We start from the raw sequence: 16,451 nt of genomic DNA, 5'->3' as shown, positions 1-16,451 counted from the left end.
GAATAGAAAAATACTGTTTCTTTTATCATTTTTACAGTGCAAATATTTATAACCAAAAATATGCACTTTGATTTCAGTTACAACGCAGAATACAATATATATGAAAATATAGAAAAACATCCACAATATTTTATAAATTTCAATTGGTATTCTATTGTTTAACAGTGCAATTAAAAATGCGATTAATCGCAATTAATTTTTTAAAATCGTGATTAATTTTTTGAGTTAATCGCATGAGTTAACTACGATTAATCGACAGCCCTAAAAAATATGGTCTCATATTTAAGTCAATTCAGAGAGATGAGACCTTTTCTTGTCTTCTGGGTAGGCATGGAGGTAGCACTCGCATAGCATTAAAAAATACCCTAGAACATCTTATTGAAATGTGTTTTTAATGCAGCTGAATGAGTGTGAACATTCATGTTGTCTAGCTAGCAATTAGAAATGTACATAGCCTTCTAGAACAGAGCCATCTGCTGGCGGAAGCCGTGTAATACAGAACTAAACAGGTCAAGGGACTACTTATTTATACTGTAATAGTTTCTTGGTAAATTTAAACACTGAGTCAGATACTCAGCTGGTGTAAATTAGCATAGCTGATCTGGGCCCAAATTTCTTAAACATATTAGGGGGCTAATAAACATAAAATAAACATTCACATTTCCCATTCATCTCAGTTACAGCCATGTATGCGTGTGCTTATCTGAATCAGAGACTGGCCCCAAGATTTTTACTGTAATATTTTGCATATAAATAGTAAATATATTTTGTACTATTAATAATAATTATTATTATTACTTGCATTCTGATAGCACCCAAAGATCTCACTCAGGATCAAGCCCTATTATGCTAGCGACTCTACAAACACAAAGTAACAGACAGTCCCTGGCCCAAAGAACAGAAGTCAGTGGAAGTTTTGGCTGAGTAAGAACTGAGTAAGGGAGACAGATCCTCTGTTGCAGAATATTCTCCATGGCCCAAATTCAGTGGGTGGATCCAGCTGGTAGAGTGGTGTAAAAGGCCAGAGCACAGTCCAGGTTTGGGGTTACTGAATTCCAAGATCTGGCTCAAATCAGTTGTCTGTTACAATCCGCTTTTCCTTTAATATTCCCATTCCTTTTTCTCGTTAAGAAAATAAAAAGGTTTTAAACTCAGTGCCCTATGTGTATATGTACGCACACAGTGTACAACACAGTAGACAACTACAGCAACATTCATCAGTGTCTAACATCCGGTCTTGTAGCATTTCACTACTGGGTATTTCAAGAACAAATTGCAAATTCTTTCAGACCTATTTGTTTTGCATTCCATGTATTACCTCCTCATGCCTGGCAATTGTGTCTCAGAAAGTCTTGACATTTCCTTCCAATGTCTTAAAATAATATTCTTTGTGACTAACAAGCTTCAACTGTTAACCCATTGGTTATTTCTGGAGGGATTTTTTTTTTAGTTTTGAGCCATCTGCTAAATCATATAAAGCCCAATCATGCTCCATGACAATTTCAGTGACAGCCAGATTAGGCCCATAGTCTAACAGACAAAGGAGGATTTCCTTTATGAATACTACTATAAACTATTTATAAGATTTTTAGCCCCAAATTTTCTTGATTTCAGGCAGTCTCAGAAAATGCCTTTGCAATTATTTGTCCCTTCATACATTACTGTCTTGCAATCTCAATTTACTTAGACTTTTGAGATCTAATATAGTTTGTGAAATATTGTATCTTAATCTTAATTTAATGATTTTAATGGTCAAGTAACATTTTCCCCATATCTTCAGGTGCAAGTCTCTTTCTTAACATTCATGATATTGTATAGTATGGTTTTCCCTTGTAAATTTTATCATTGATTGAATACAGTGATCCTATTACAGCTTTAGAAAGAGTGAATGAGACATTGCTACATTGATGGGAGATTAATAAAAACAAAGGAAACACATAGTTTAGCTCATTTTCTGTGCATCGGGATTTGCTTGCTTGTTTTTGAATTCTGCATATTTCTATTAATTCTCCCTTCTCCAGGCTCCACCTCTTTCTTTAAAAAGTTACTTTGTGTGTGTGCAAATTATGGTGTACAAATGCATGATTAGTTTATGTATGAATATGGGCTCTTGTTCTCCTGCGGTGAACAGAGGAGGAGGCAGGGTGCAGCTAGACTCTGTGGATATGTCTACACTGCTAAAAAAGACCCCCAGCAGCAAGTCTTAGAGCCTGGCTGTACAGACTTGGGCTTGTCCTACAGCACAAAAAATAGCAGTGTAGATGTTCCCACTTGGTCTGGAACTCGGGCTGGTGTCTACATTGCTATTTTTAGCCCCGTAGCAGGAGCCCCCTTCTATCCTTGCCTCACCCCTTCCCCACATATAATTGACCTTTTATTTTCAGTTTTCCCCTGAACACTTCTCTTTTCCTTTGTCTATGCCCATTGAGTCCCCTCTATAACAATTATGTATTGTGTATAACTATATTTAATTCTATAGCAGTACTGACAACCCCAAGGTTTCAAAAATAATGAATCAGGCTTCCAAATAATTATGAGATGGAGTTAAAAACCACGAGATTGTAAAAAATATTAATGTTGATGTGCTACAGCAGCTCCTCCTTGAGCACCCTCATAGGTGTGTCTGCCTCAGTTTCCCCGTTCAGAATCCCCAATAGCTCCACTTCAGGCTCTCTTGCTTGAATAACAGCTCTTCTTGAGCCCAGTTTATTACCAGAACATAGTTCAAAAAGTCTTCAACAAAAGTCCCAAACATAGTCCATTTCCCACACTCAGTGTATATAGTGCTTAAAACCCTACTCTTCTCAGTGGGAACCACACCGCACCCGTGCAGCATTTCTGCTGGGTGTCCTTCCGTACCATACTCCAGTGTTTTCTGCCACACTTAGACTCCTTGTCAGTTTTCTTCTCTCTCTTTTCTAGGACAGCCACTCCAGCCCTTCCAGCTAGAATGGAACCCCACTTTTACCAGCAGGAACCCCTACAGCCGCTTTGCTAGGAGATCATCCTCACCAGCAGAGCATTCCTGGGTTCTGCTCTCTGGCACTAAGACATCAGCAGGTGAGCCGCTCCACTGTTCCCCTGTCTTCATCCTCTCCAGCCCTCGGCTTTGGCTCTCCAGCTTAAAAATCAGAAGGCAACTCCCTCTGTTGCTCTCTGGCCTTTAGCTCTCTCTCCAGCCCTGGCTCTCTAGCTTGGGGAAGTTAGTCAGCAAATGCCTATTATTATTACTGCTCTCCTATCGTCTGGCTTCCCCCGAAACCACCTACAGTTTCCATCAGGGACCTTCCAGAGTCTCCCGGGTCCCTCACCTGCCTTTTTCCTGAATCGAGTCTGCACGCTAGGGCAACCCTAACTCACCAGGTCTCTCACCCTCTAGGGCCCAGCTGCCCTCTTTTAAACCCAACTGGGAGGCAGCTGATGAATCACAGGTGCACTGAGCCTACTCCCTCTTAAAGGGCCGGCGCCACCCTGTGGCAGTGGGGTTCTGTTTATTTACCTTGTTGTGTCTGAGCCTTTAGGATTCACATTTTTAAGCTGTTCTGTGCAACCATGAGACTCAAAACTTATTTTTGTTTTTAAACGAAAGCTGAGATTGCGATGTATTCACCTGACTCTAGGAGCTGGTGCTTTAAGAAAAACACCAAATATTGCAAGAGATATTGGCTCAGATCCTACTCTGTAGTTTGGCCACTTTGCTTTGCACTGCCAGCAGATTCTGGCCCTGTATACAGGATAGCTGTCCATGGAAGGACCACCCCAGGCTGGGAGGGCCATCCACTGGGGTGGGGTGTTAGTATAGTAGCTCCTACATGTCCCCACTCTACGGCTGTCAGCGTAGGGAATATGGCAGAGGTTTTCTTTCCTATATCCTACTAATCTTTGGCTGTTACATCAGCCCTTTGGGGCCACTGGCAGATAGAATGACTTAGAGTAGATGAAAGGCTGTTCTACATTATGCCAGGGAGCTGCACTGGCACACAGCTGGCCCAGAACAGCGGGAGTGCAAACGTCACCTTTGTACCCCTCTCCTGAGCTGTGCTGTGCATTTCTCAACCATAACTAAGGATCTAGGCCATTATGTCTACTGTTATTATTAAAGCATTTGTACAGCAGGAGAGCTATGCCAAACAAATTACAGGTTACCTGTCCAAAAGAGTTTACAGTTTAGGAGCACAATATAGAACAATACAACATGAAATCAGAGTGGAACATACTTATTATAAATGTGTGATATAATTATATTTGGTATGGGGGAAAATGCGATAGCATGTATGTACTTGAGTAGGCTTGGAAGGATTAGATTTTTATCAGTAAATGTTGGTAAATGTTGATATCACCACACACAAGAACATACGAATGGCCGTACTGGATCAGAGAAATGGTCCACCTAGCCCAGTACCCTCTCTTCCGAAAGGTGGTTGGTGCCAGATGCTTCAGAGGGAGTGAACAGAACAGGGCAATTTATCAAGTGATCTACCCCCTATCATCCATTCCCAGCTTCTATCAGTCAGAGGTATAAGGACACTCAGAGCATGGGGTTGCATCTTTGACCATCTTGGCTAATAGCCATTGACAGACCTATCATCCATGAACTGATCTAATTCTTTTTTTAACCCAGTTATACTTTTGGCCTCCATAATATCCCCTGGCAACCACAAGGGTGTGCATTGTGTGAAGGACTTCCTTATGTTTGTTTTAAATCTGCTGCCTATTAATTTCATTGGGTGATCCCTGATTCCTGTGTTATGTGAAAGGGTAAATAACACTTTATTCACTTTCTCTACATCATTCACAATATTGTAGACCTCTGTCATATCTCTCCTCAGTCATCTCTTTTCCAAACTGAACAGTCCTAGACTTTTAAATCTCCCATCATATACAAGCAGTTCCATACCCCTAGTCATTTTTGTTGCCCTCTGTACTTTTTTCCAATTCTAATATATCTTTTTTGAGATGGAGTGATCAGAACTGAATGCAGTATACAAGGTGTGGGTCTACCATGGATTTATACAGTGGCAATATGATGTTGTCTGTCTCACTATCTATCCCTTTCCCATGGTTCCTGACATTCTGGGTTTTTTTTTGTACTGCTGCAGCACATTTAATAGGTGTTTTCAGAGAACTATCCATGATGACTCCAAGATCTCTTTCTTGAGTGGTAACAGCTAATTTAGACCCCACGTTTTGTATGTATAGTTGGGATTATGTTTTCCAATGTGTATTACTTTGCATTTATCAGACCTAGTACAGACTCTGCTATTTACCTCTCTCCACTGTGAAAACTGGACGTTTATTCCTACCCTTTGTTTCCTGTCTTTTAACCAGTTACTGATCCATAAGAGGACCTTCCCTCTTATCCCATGACCCTTTACTTTGCTTAAGAGACTTTGGTGGGGATCTTGCCAATGGCTTTCTGAAAGTCCAAGTACACTACTTCTACTGGATCACCCTTGTCCACAAGTTTCTTGACCCCCTCAAAGAATTCTAATATATTGGTGAGGCATGATTTCCCTTTACAAAAGCTATGTTGACTCTACCCCGAACATATTGTGTTCATCTATGTGTCTGATAATTCTGTTTTTTACTATCGTTTCAGCCAGTTTGCCTGGTACTGAAGTGAGGCTTATTGGCCTGTAATTACCAGGATCACCTCTGGAGCCTTTTTAAAAAATTGGCCTCACATTAGTTATCTGCCAGTCATATGGTACAGAGGCTAAGTCATAGCTTACATACTACAGTTAGCAGCTCTGTGATTTCATATTTAAATTCCTTCAGAACACTTGGGCGAATACCATCTGATCCTGGTGACTTATTTCTGTTTATCAATTTGTTCCAAATCATCCTCTATTGACATGTCACTTTAGGACAGTTCCTCATATCTGTCACCTAAAAAGAATGGCTCAGGTGTGGGAATCTCCCTCACATCCTCTGCAGTGAAGACCAATGCAAAGAATTCATTTAGCTTCTCTGCAACGGCCTTTCGCACCTCGATTGTCCAGTGGCCCCACTGATTGTTTGGCAGGCTTTCTGCTTCTGCTGTACTTAAAAACTAACAGCAATTTTTGTTGTGTCTTTTACTGTTGCTCATCTTTTTTGGCCTCCCTAATTATACTTTTACACTTGACTTGCGAGAATTTATGCTCCTTTCTATTTTCCTCAGTAGGATTTAACTTCCAATTTTTAAAGGATGTCTTTTTGTCTCTAACTGCCTCTTTTACTGTGTTATTTTGCCATGATGGCATTTTTTTTTTGTCCTCTGTTTTTTATTTTGGGTATACAGTTAGTTTGAGCCTCTGTCATAGTGTTTTTAAAAAGTGTCCATGCAGTTTGTGACTGTTCCTTTTAATTTCTGTTTAATTAGCTTCCTCATTTTTGTGCAGTTCTCCTATTTGAAGTTAAATGCTACTGTGCTGGGTTTCTTTGGCATTTTCCCCCATACAAGGATGTTACATTTAATTCCACTATGGTTGCTATTACTAAGAGGTTCAGCTATATTCACCTCTTGAACTAGATCCTATGTGCCATTTAGAACTAAATCAGGAATTGCCTCTCCTCTTGTGGGCTTCAGGGTTAGCTGCTCCAAGAAGCAGTCATTAATGGTGTCTAGAAATTTTATGTCTGCATCCCATCCTGAGGTGACATGTTCCCAGTTAATATGTGGATAGTTGAAATCCCCCATTATTATTGGGTTTTCTGTTTTTGTGGTCTCTCTAATCTCCCTGAGTATTTCACAATCATAGTCACCATCCTGGTCAGGTGGACAGTATGTTCCTACTGACATAATCTTCTTATTCAAGCATGGAATTTCTATCCATAGAGATTCTATAGTATTGTTTGATTCATTTAAGATTTTTACTGTGTTTGACTCTATGCTTTCTTTCACATACAGTGCCACTCCCCCACCAGTGTGACCTATTATCATGCCTACATATTTTGTACCATAGAATCATAGAACTGGAAGGGACCTTGAGAGGTCATCTAGTCCAGTCCCCTGCACTCAAGGCAGGACTAAGTATTATCTAGACCATCCCTGACAGATGTTTGTCCAACCTGCTCTTAAAAATCCCCAATGATGGAGATTCCACAACCTCCCTAGGCAATTTATTCCAGTGCTTAACCACCCTGACAGTTAGGAAGTTTTTTCTAATGTCCAACCTAAACTGCCCTTGCTGCAATTTAAGCCCATGGCTTCTTGTCCTATCCTCAGAGGTTAAGGAGAACAATTTTTCTCCCTCCTCCTTGTAACAACTTTTATATACTTGAAAACTGTTATCATGTCGCCTCTCAGTCTTCTCTTCTCCAGAGTAAACAAACCCAATTTCTTCAATCTTCCCTCATAGGTCGTTTTCTAGACCTTTAATCATTTTTGTCGCTCTTCTCTGGACTTTCTCCAATTTGTCCACATCTTTCCTGAAATGTGGTGCCCAGAACTGAACACAATACTCCAGTTCAGGCCTAATCAGTGCGGAGTAGAGCGGAAGAATTACTTCTCGTATCTTGCTTACAATATTCCTGCTAATACAACCCAGAATGATGTTTGCTTTTTTTGCAACAGCGTTACACTGTTGACTCATATTTAGCTTGTGATCTACTATGACCCCCAGATCCCTTTCCACAGTAGTCCTTGCTAGGCAGTCATTTCCCATTTTGTATGTGTGCAACTGATTGTTCCTTCCTGAGTGGAGTACTTTGCATTAGTCCTTATTGAATTTCATCCTATTTACTTCAGTCCATTTCTCCAGTTTGTCAAGATCATTTTGAATTTTAATCCTATTCTCCAAAGCACTTGCAACCCCTCCCTGCTTGGTATCGTCCACAAACTTTATAAGTGTACTCTCTATGCCATTATCTAAATCATTGATGAAGATATTGAACAGAACCAGACCCAGGACCGATTCCCCCACTTGTTATGCCCTTCCAGCATGACTGTGAACCACTGGTAACTACTCTCTGGGAATGATTTTCCAACCAGTTATGCACCCTCCTTGTAGTAGCTCCATCTAGGTTGTATTTCCCTAGTTTGTTTGTTATGCGAGACAGTATCAAAAGCCTTACTAAAGTCAAGATATACCACATCTACTGCTTCCCCCCATCCACAAGGCTTGTTACCCTGTCAAAGAAAGCTATCAGGTTGGTTTGACACGATTTGTTCTTGACAAATCCATGCTGACTGTTATTTATCACCTTATTATCGTCTAGGTGTTTGCAAATTGATTGCTTAATTATTTGCTCCATTATCTTTCTGGGAACAGAAGTTAAGCTGACTGGTCTGTAATTCCCCGGGATGTCCTTATTTCCCTTTTTCTAGATGGGCACGATATTTGCCCTTTTCCAGTCTTCTGGAATGTCTCCCGTCTTCCATGACTTTTCAAAGATGATTGCTAATGGCTCAGATATCTCCTCAGTCAGCTCCTGGAGTATTCTAGGATACATTTCATCAGGCCCTGGTGATTTTCTGTTATTGTTTTTCCCCCCTCATTGAGTAACAGGCCTACTCTGTCCTGGGTCTTCCTCTTGCTTCTAATGTATTTGTAGAATGTTTTCTTGTTTCCTTTTATGTCCCTAGCTAGTTTGATCTCGTTTTGTGCCTTGGCTTTTCTAATTTTGTCCCTATATACTTGCGTTATTTGTTTATATTCATCCTTTGTAATTTGACAGAGTTTCCACTTTTCGTAGGACTCTTTTTTGAGTTTTAGATCATTGAAGATCTCCTGGTTAAGCCAGGGTGGTCTCTTGCCATACTTGCTATCTTTTCTACGCAGTGGGACAGTTTACCCACACAAAACAACAAAAAATATTTCCATTGATAATAATCCAAATTTACAGATGGGCAAAGTAACAAAAAATACTGCTTGAGAACTAATTAGAGTTTGATTTAAGAATATTTATTTTGTATATTTTGACATGATGGTGACAATTTGGGTTTTAACGGTTATAAAACTTTAATTTTTTTGAATCACAATGTCTCCTCTCATTAAATAATTACTGTCTGACTCACTAATGTCTGACCCCCTACATAACTTCCCACAACTGTGAAAACTTAAATAAATATAGGAAAAGGTGCTTAAAATAAACATGGATATTATCCATTGAAATTATTTTAAAAAGTTGAATTTTGCCAAGCTTGGCAAAGGCACTATATAAAATTAGTTATGGTATTGTTTCCAGAAGGGATTAATTAAGCTGGAAGTTCATCAGGCATGCCATTTCCCATTCAATGCATGTTAGTTTATACTTGCTTTTACTGATTAGTAATGCCTCGGAGGTAAAAGCTATGTGAGCTTACATAATAGTGCTCTGCTAACATTGGAAGCATACAGTGCATCCAAACTAAGAGACAAATTAACATTAACTTTGTTCTCAGCTGCGGATAAGCTGCCCTAGTCGTCTTTGTGAAAACGAATGTACATTCCAATGGGGAAAAAAAATGTTTTCAGTTTGGAATCCCATTCCTCCTTATTACACTTGTCATTTCTCTTAGTACGTCTGACTGACAGGCTCAGAGCAAGGTTTGGCAAATACCGCTGTTGAGATTTCCTACCTACTTTACAGTTTTCTCTCAATAAACAAAAGGTCTCCAATAAAGTCATTTTTTATTTGAGCGAGTTTATAAGTGATCTGGAATAAACACCACTATGCAGCCAGGACATTAGACACATACATTTGTATTTCATGAACTCTTGGAAAGAGACAGAGGTAATATTTTGAGCACATAATCTAGTCTATATAATGCTTTTTTCAAAGCATTATGGACCTGATTTTCAGAGCACCCATATCTCCAGTTGAAGTTAATACAAAACACATGCTAGTTTAGTGACCACATATGTTCTTTCATTATTCATCATACTACAGCAAGTCTCTCTCTCAAAATATGGCAAAGAACTGTAAATTAATTGTGGTGTTTTGTATGACTTGCAAGTTACATTCTTTCAACTGATTAGATTTAGTTTATGGTATGGTGGCTGATTCATACTAATTTGTTTAGTTTCAATAAAAAATCATTTTTTAAAAATGAAAAATATAAAGTCATTTCAAAAGGTAGTTTGTAAGCAAACAATATTTCTGTGGGTTATTCTAGCAAGATGTTCCTATTGATCCAGAACTCTCTTCAGCTAAAGCCATGTTTTTCTAACCATGTTCATAAATCCATCACAAATATTAATGCATTACAGCGCTGTCTACAATAGTCTTTGCACTTACACAACAACTTAGTTACAATAAAAAGGTGGTTTTGTTGCCTCATTTAGGACACTAGATCTATTATTTTGAGCAAATCATCGCACTCACTTACCTTGAGACAACCAGTGGTAGAATCAACATTTTCAGCATCCTCATCAATAACTCCCCAGGGAATTGGAAATAACTAATTTCCTACAAATATATGGAGAGATGTGTTTATGGTTTTGATGTGTAAGATTGTCTTTCTTCACAAAGCACCTTACAGCTGCTGGTAAAACTGAATGATCTCATAAAATTGTACGATCAGTTTATATTACTTGCAACTACTGCATATCATTTCAAGTGGTACAGACGGAAGAAGTTGGGGAATTTTTTTTAAATGACTAAGGCTATGTAATGTGTTCTGATTCCGGAGAAAATAAAATAAGCTTTGCTTCACTCAGGGACACTTTGAAATATTGTGGATCTAAAAAACAAACAAACAAAAAACAATTCTGCCTTAGCAGTACAATGAAATAGGTGCTAGTGATAATTCATTTGCCACAAACACATGTCCTAATAATCAGTAAAATCTCCATCCCCTTCAATGGTTTCTCCATATTAATTGAATTGCATTGTGCATCTGCATGCCAAAGCAGTCAAAAATTAAATAAATAGACCCTTTATGGACCACTATTAATAGTTTTTGCTGCATAATCTCTTTATTCTGCGTTTTGCACATTTCACTCTATGTGCATGAAGCTACTGTTTGGACATAGAAGATTTTCAACTCAGGGCCAGCAGCAGAAGATGACAAACCTGGTTTAATGATCACATATTTTTGAAGTACCATAACTTGTTTAAAATATTAAAATTTATATTCTTGGGGAAAAACATGTTCAGCAATGCATTTGTCACTGCCTGTCTGGTCTGTCAGGCTATTCTGGATAGGAAGAATTGAGCACCTACAAACAGATTAGTAGAGGTGTGTTTGAAGAGAAATACCCTGGTGAATGTAATAACTTGTGCTTTTATTAATGGGACATCCCAGTTCAGTTCTTATAAAATATACTCAGTGTGAAATAAATATCTGTAACTCTGGATATGTTAATCATAAAAAGTTCCCTAGTGTTTTAATTGGAAATACATGTTCTAATACAAATTCAGATAGAATGTACTCTGACACCAGTTAACATGCTACACTGTTACCATTTCCATACAGTACAATGCAGTACTTCATTCAGTTTCAGAAGCCAGTATTTTTATTCATACATGCAACATTACAATGTGCTTCTTAAGGTACACTTGCAGTGTCTTATTGACAGTTTATCAACATATATTGGATATAAAATCTATGGAAGGACCCAAAGAAAACAAGGTAGGCTCCTATCAAAATACTGCCACACTAACAAATTAATTTTTATCTTGAAATACCCATCCTTGAAGTTCCATAGGTTGTTTTATCTCCTATTTTGTTACATAACTGACATTTTCTGCCCAGCATCACGCTCATTTGTTACTGACCTGCTGAGAGAGCCGCCTGGTCCTGAGGAAGAATCCAAGAAGACATCCCACTATGACAGACAGTACTGACAGAATGAGCAAACCATTTCTTTTACAAACATCCTTGACCCGAGCCAGCATTGCATCAAAAGCCACTGCCATGCTGTCCTCAGTGCTCTTTGGAGAAGAATCAGCATCCCATGGAGAGAGACCTCACTAGCTTCCCTTGTTAGAATAGACAGCTCTAGCTTTGTATAGATCAGATCAAAGCACTTCCAGGACTGCTTAGCTGACCTGCAAGGTCACCCCTCTGCCAATAGCCACGAAGCATGCAGCTGGCGTTATTGTTCCAAATTAATACCAACAATCCTATTATTGACTACATCATTAAGAACCTGGAAGAAGATTAAGGAGCTCTGGAAAATTAGAACAGAATGTAGTAGTATTTCTAAAACAAGAGTGAGTCGAAACAGAGTGACACCCACATGAATGAAAAATAATATTTTCATGCATTCCTCAACCCTTGAAGCATGGTCTCCTAACATCCAGGCCTAGAAAGGAAGTAGTGAAAGTTATGCATTTAAATGGACAGAAATTATGTTTTTCATACAGTACATATACTAAAGGGCAGGGCAGGTAACACTTTGAACTGGACTATCATAACAGGGCAGGGCAGGTGAGACTGAACTTCATTAACTAAAGCAGGTCTGGTTTATACTTTTAGTAAATGTGGTTAGCAAAAGGCTGGGCAAGTACAATAATAAACTGCATTAACAAACTGAATATTACTGGAGAAAAACATTAAAGGGGACTCTACAGTACTTTGCATTTTTTATCTTGGGAATGAAATGATTTCACTTTCCCCCCTTCCACTGTGTTGATTAGAGCAGGGGCCAACTTACTTTCAGAGGATTATCAGCCTAACCCATATGGATCTTTCCTTTCTTTTGGTATGTCTAATCATCCCATTCATTCAATTCAAACATAGATTTTTATGCTCTATAATGAATGTCTTGAAAAATTATACTATCACAACCATCCACTAAACTATAGCAAACCATATTGTTAGTACAGTGTTTGGATCATAACTCTAGCATTCTGAAGTGTTTCTATAAACAATCTATAACACTGTACAGTATATTTGGGGGATTTATAAGATTATATTTAGCACTCTATTATATTATAGATGAGCATACTATATACATGATCACTGTAGAAAATCCCATGACAAAATTAATAATTATGTATTCAGTAGAGAGTTTGTATGGTAAATATGGCATGGGGCCATACGCTGAATGATGGGACCAAAAAGAAATATTGAATATAAATAAATAAATAAATAAACTATAAGTAAAGTAATGAGCAGTGAGCAGCCTCCCTTCATCTTGTGCACTGAATGAGGCAAGATCCGGGGGGGGGAGAGGGGGAGTGTGTGATTATGTAATTAAAGACTGTATCACAAAGCATATGCACAAGAAGGCCAAATTAAGGTTACACAGGCAACCTTAATTCTGGAGCAACCTAATTTTTGGGTGCTTGACTTTGCAATCTTAATATTCTTTTAACATAGATTTTTTAAAATTTAATTTCTTTTTAAAAAAAGCAAACAGAAATTCTACTGTGTGGAACCATATTGACCCTCACATAGGTCACTGCAGAGCTGGAACTTAGCTCCACAGCACACACTTTTGTCACTTGAGCTAACAGTGCAATTCAATAGCAGTAGCAGGTTGTTATCTGCGATGTGGGCCAGCAACTAGAAGGGGACGTGACACACACTTTAGCAGTGGGTTTTCACAGTTATTTACCAGACAGAAGAGTAATGCTGAGACTCAGGACTCCTAGATTCATTTCAGGTTCTGGAAGAAAGTGTATCTAGTGGTTACAGACCCTTCTTTTCCTGTCCACCCACCCATAGTATGTGTCATAACAGCCTTTCTCTTCCTCATCTCTGCCCTCACAGCCTGTCTCTGTCCTTGCCACTGCCTCTATCCCCCGCAAGCTTGTCTCTGCCCATTCTGCCCCATCCTATTCCACCTCTGTCCTCCTTCCCACTGCCTGTCTCTGCTCCCATCGCCCTATGGCATTCCAGTTAGGCAGCTTCCTCCTTCTCCATGCAGCCCCTGGGCACCATCAGCAGGATCACTGACAGCACAGAAAAGACAGTTTCCCTACTCTCAGTTCCTGCATCTGATGTTACAGCGACTCCTCAGTGCTTGGAGGAGCAAATGCAGAGAAAGTTGTGCGCAGACCAGGTTTTGAGCATGCCCAGTACAGACAATCATCTGAGAATTTAGCTGCCAAACTAACTAGTTTCTCCTGAGTATGTGCAAAATTCCATTATTTTTTTCCAGAGGCTTATAACTTGGCCAAATTTGGATGGATTTTTACAGGGATGGGAAAAAGGCCAATCCCTGACACAAGGGTGAATCCCCATGCCAAATTTCATGTCTCTGCTCTAAAGCCTGGAGGCACAAGAGCTCAATGAAACAGTTGTAATAATTTTTTAATATGGGCTAAAGACCCAAAATATTTTCCCCAACATCATTTTGGGAAATAGCTAAATCATTTTGCTGAAACATTAAAAAAATATTCAGCCTCAAGACAGACACCCAGCATAGAAAATTTCAGACCACATGATTAAAGTTTGGCAGAGTTATAAACAACTAAAACCAAGGTCTTATAATGGAAGATGTTGGGCAGCCTTAAATAGGCATCACTACCTGCACCACCCATCATAAAGAAAGCTACAGGGCCTGATTTTCAGAGGTGTAGATAGCACCCACACTTTCCATTGTCTTCAACTGGATTTGTGGGTGCTTAACTCCTCAGAATATCAGGTCCACATAGGCCATCGTCAAATGGTCTATGTGGAATCCAGGCTTCTCCCACTCATGCTCCTGCCTGCCCACTCACCGTCCCCATGTGGGCAGGGGAGTAGCTGTCAGATGGCAGCTGTTCTGTCCCCCATGCTGTAACTTATGAGACTGATGGCCTGTGCAGGGGAATAAGAAGGCCCTTTATACCCTCTAAGGGTATGTCTACACTACAGGATTAATCCGAATTTAGATAATTCGAATTTGGGAAACAGGTTGTATAAATTCGATTGTGCGCGGCCACACTAAGCACCTTAATTCGGTTTTTAACCACATTAATTCGGTGGTGTGCGGCCACACTACCCCATTAACTTAAAGACAGTAATTCGGTGGTGTGCGGCCACACTAACCTTAATTCGAATTAACAAAATCGATTTAGGCGTTACTCCGCTCGTCGAGGTGGAGTACAGAAATCGATTTTAAGTGCCCTTTAATTCGAATTAACTGGCTCTGTAGTGTGGACGGGTGAAGGGTTAATTCGGATTAACGCAGCTAAATCCGAATTAAAGTCCTAGTGTAGACCAGGCCTAAATCACTTGAAAAGGCACCTACCACATATCACAATTTGGTTCCATTATATATAGTTTGTTTTCCCTCTTCATTTCCCCTTTGTTTTCCCTCTTTGTTTCATCCTCTAGGGTGAAATGCACCCCAGTGCAAAATTCTAGTATAAGACTTTCAAAATAGGCCTAATTTGGGATATAAGTAGTCCATGGGCCTTGTGCAGGTCCACTATAGAGAGGGGAATTTTATTCCTAGTGAGTAACAGTAATAAAACATATTAAGGACAACTGTATTTTAACTATGTGCAGTTACCACCATGGTCCCCCCTACCCCCAGAAAAGTTGTTGCAGCAACATGAACTTTCATAAAGGTTTTTGGAAGAATGTTAGATGTTCTGAATACAACACCTATAAAGGAGTTAATTTCTAGAGCCAGCACCACTCAGTTGTTGCTATCTATCAGTGTCATCTCTGGCTATAACCAGTAAATAAGAATTTGTTCTGATAATGCATTGATTATGAGCCTAATTTTGAATTCTTTGTGCACTTAAAATTGTCACAGATTTCAACAATATTGATTGCACGGAGGTGGAGTTTCTCTGAAATCATTCTAAATGGTCTTTCTTCAGGTGGGAGAAGGTATTCTATCTCTTACGCTTGTGTAATTTAATTTAGTATTTAATAAAATTTATTATTTTTCTACCTCATCTTATGCCAAACACAAAAAAGATACTAGATTAAATTAATGTTTCAGCTCTACAAATGCAGAATTAGAACACAGATCTCTGAATGAACATAAGAACAGCCATACTGGGTCAGACCAAAGGTTCATCTAGCCCAGTAGCCTGTCTTCCAACAGTGGCCAATGCCAGGTGCTTCACAGGAGATGAGCAGAACAGGTAATCATCAAGTGATCCATCCCCTGTTGCCCATTTCCACCTTCTGGCAAACAAAGACTAGGGATATTATCCTTGCCCATCCTGGCTAATAGACATTGTTGGACCTATCTTCCATGAATTTATCTAGTTCTTTTTTGAACCCTGTTATAGTCTTGGTTGACTATGTGTTGTGTGAGGAAATACTTCCTTTTGCTTGTTTTAAACTTGCTGCCTATTAATTTCATTTGGTGACCTCTAGTTCTTGTGTTGTCAGAAGGAGTGAATAACACTTCCTTATTTACTTTCTCCACACTAGTCATGATTTTATAGACCTCTATCATATCCCCCCTTAGTCGTCTCTTTTCCAAGCTGAAAAGTCCCAGTCTGATTAATCGCTCTTCATATGGAAGCTGTTCCATACCCCTAATCATTTTTGTTGCCCTTTTCTGAACCTTTTCCAATTCCAGATGGGGTGACCACATCTGCACGCTGTAATTTTAGCATCAAAGATGTTAAGAGATGGAAAAGGC

The 16,451-nt window shown here is 39.2% G+C and overlaps 1 protein-coding gene across 1 annotated transcript in view; it reads right to left on the bottom strand.

Moving 5' to 3' along the window:
* LOC112120554 (excitatory amino acid transporter 5) overlaps window positions 1–11,826 on the bottom strand; it is a 97,848-nt gene extending 86,022 nt beyond the window's left edge. The window contains exons 1-2 of the mRNA XM_024219677.2: window positions 11,686–11,826; window positions 10,295–10,374 (exon numbers count right to left, since the gene is read on the bottom strand). Of these exons, the coding sequence (XP_024075445.2) occupies window positions 10,295–10,374; window positions 11,686–11,826 (221 nt within the window). The remainder of the gene's footprint in view (window positions 1–10,294; window positions 10,375–11,685) is intronic.
* Window positions 11,827–16,451: the final 4,625 nt, after the last annotated feature.

The sequence above is a fragment of the Terrapene carolina genome, unplaced genomic scaffold (genome assembly GCF_002925995.2).
Source record: "Terrapene carolina triunguis isolate 2854851 unplaced genomic scaffold, T_m_triunguis-2.0 Scaffold102, whole genome shotgun sequence".
In the NCBI taxonomy this organism is placed as follows: Eukaryota; Metazoa; Chordata; order Testudines; family Emydidae; genus Terrapene; species Terrapene triunguis.
This window is presented reverse-complemented; position numbering and strand designations above follow the sequence as displayed.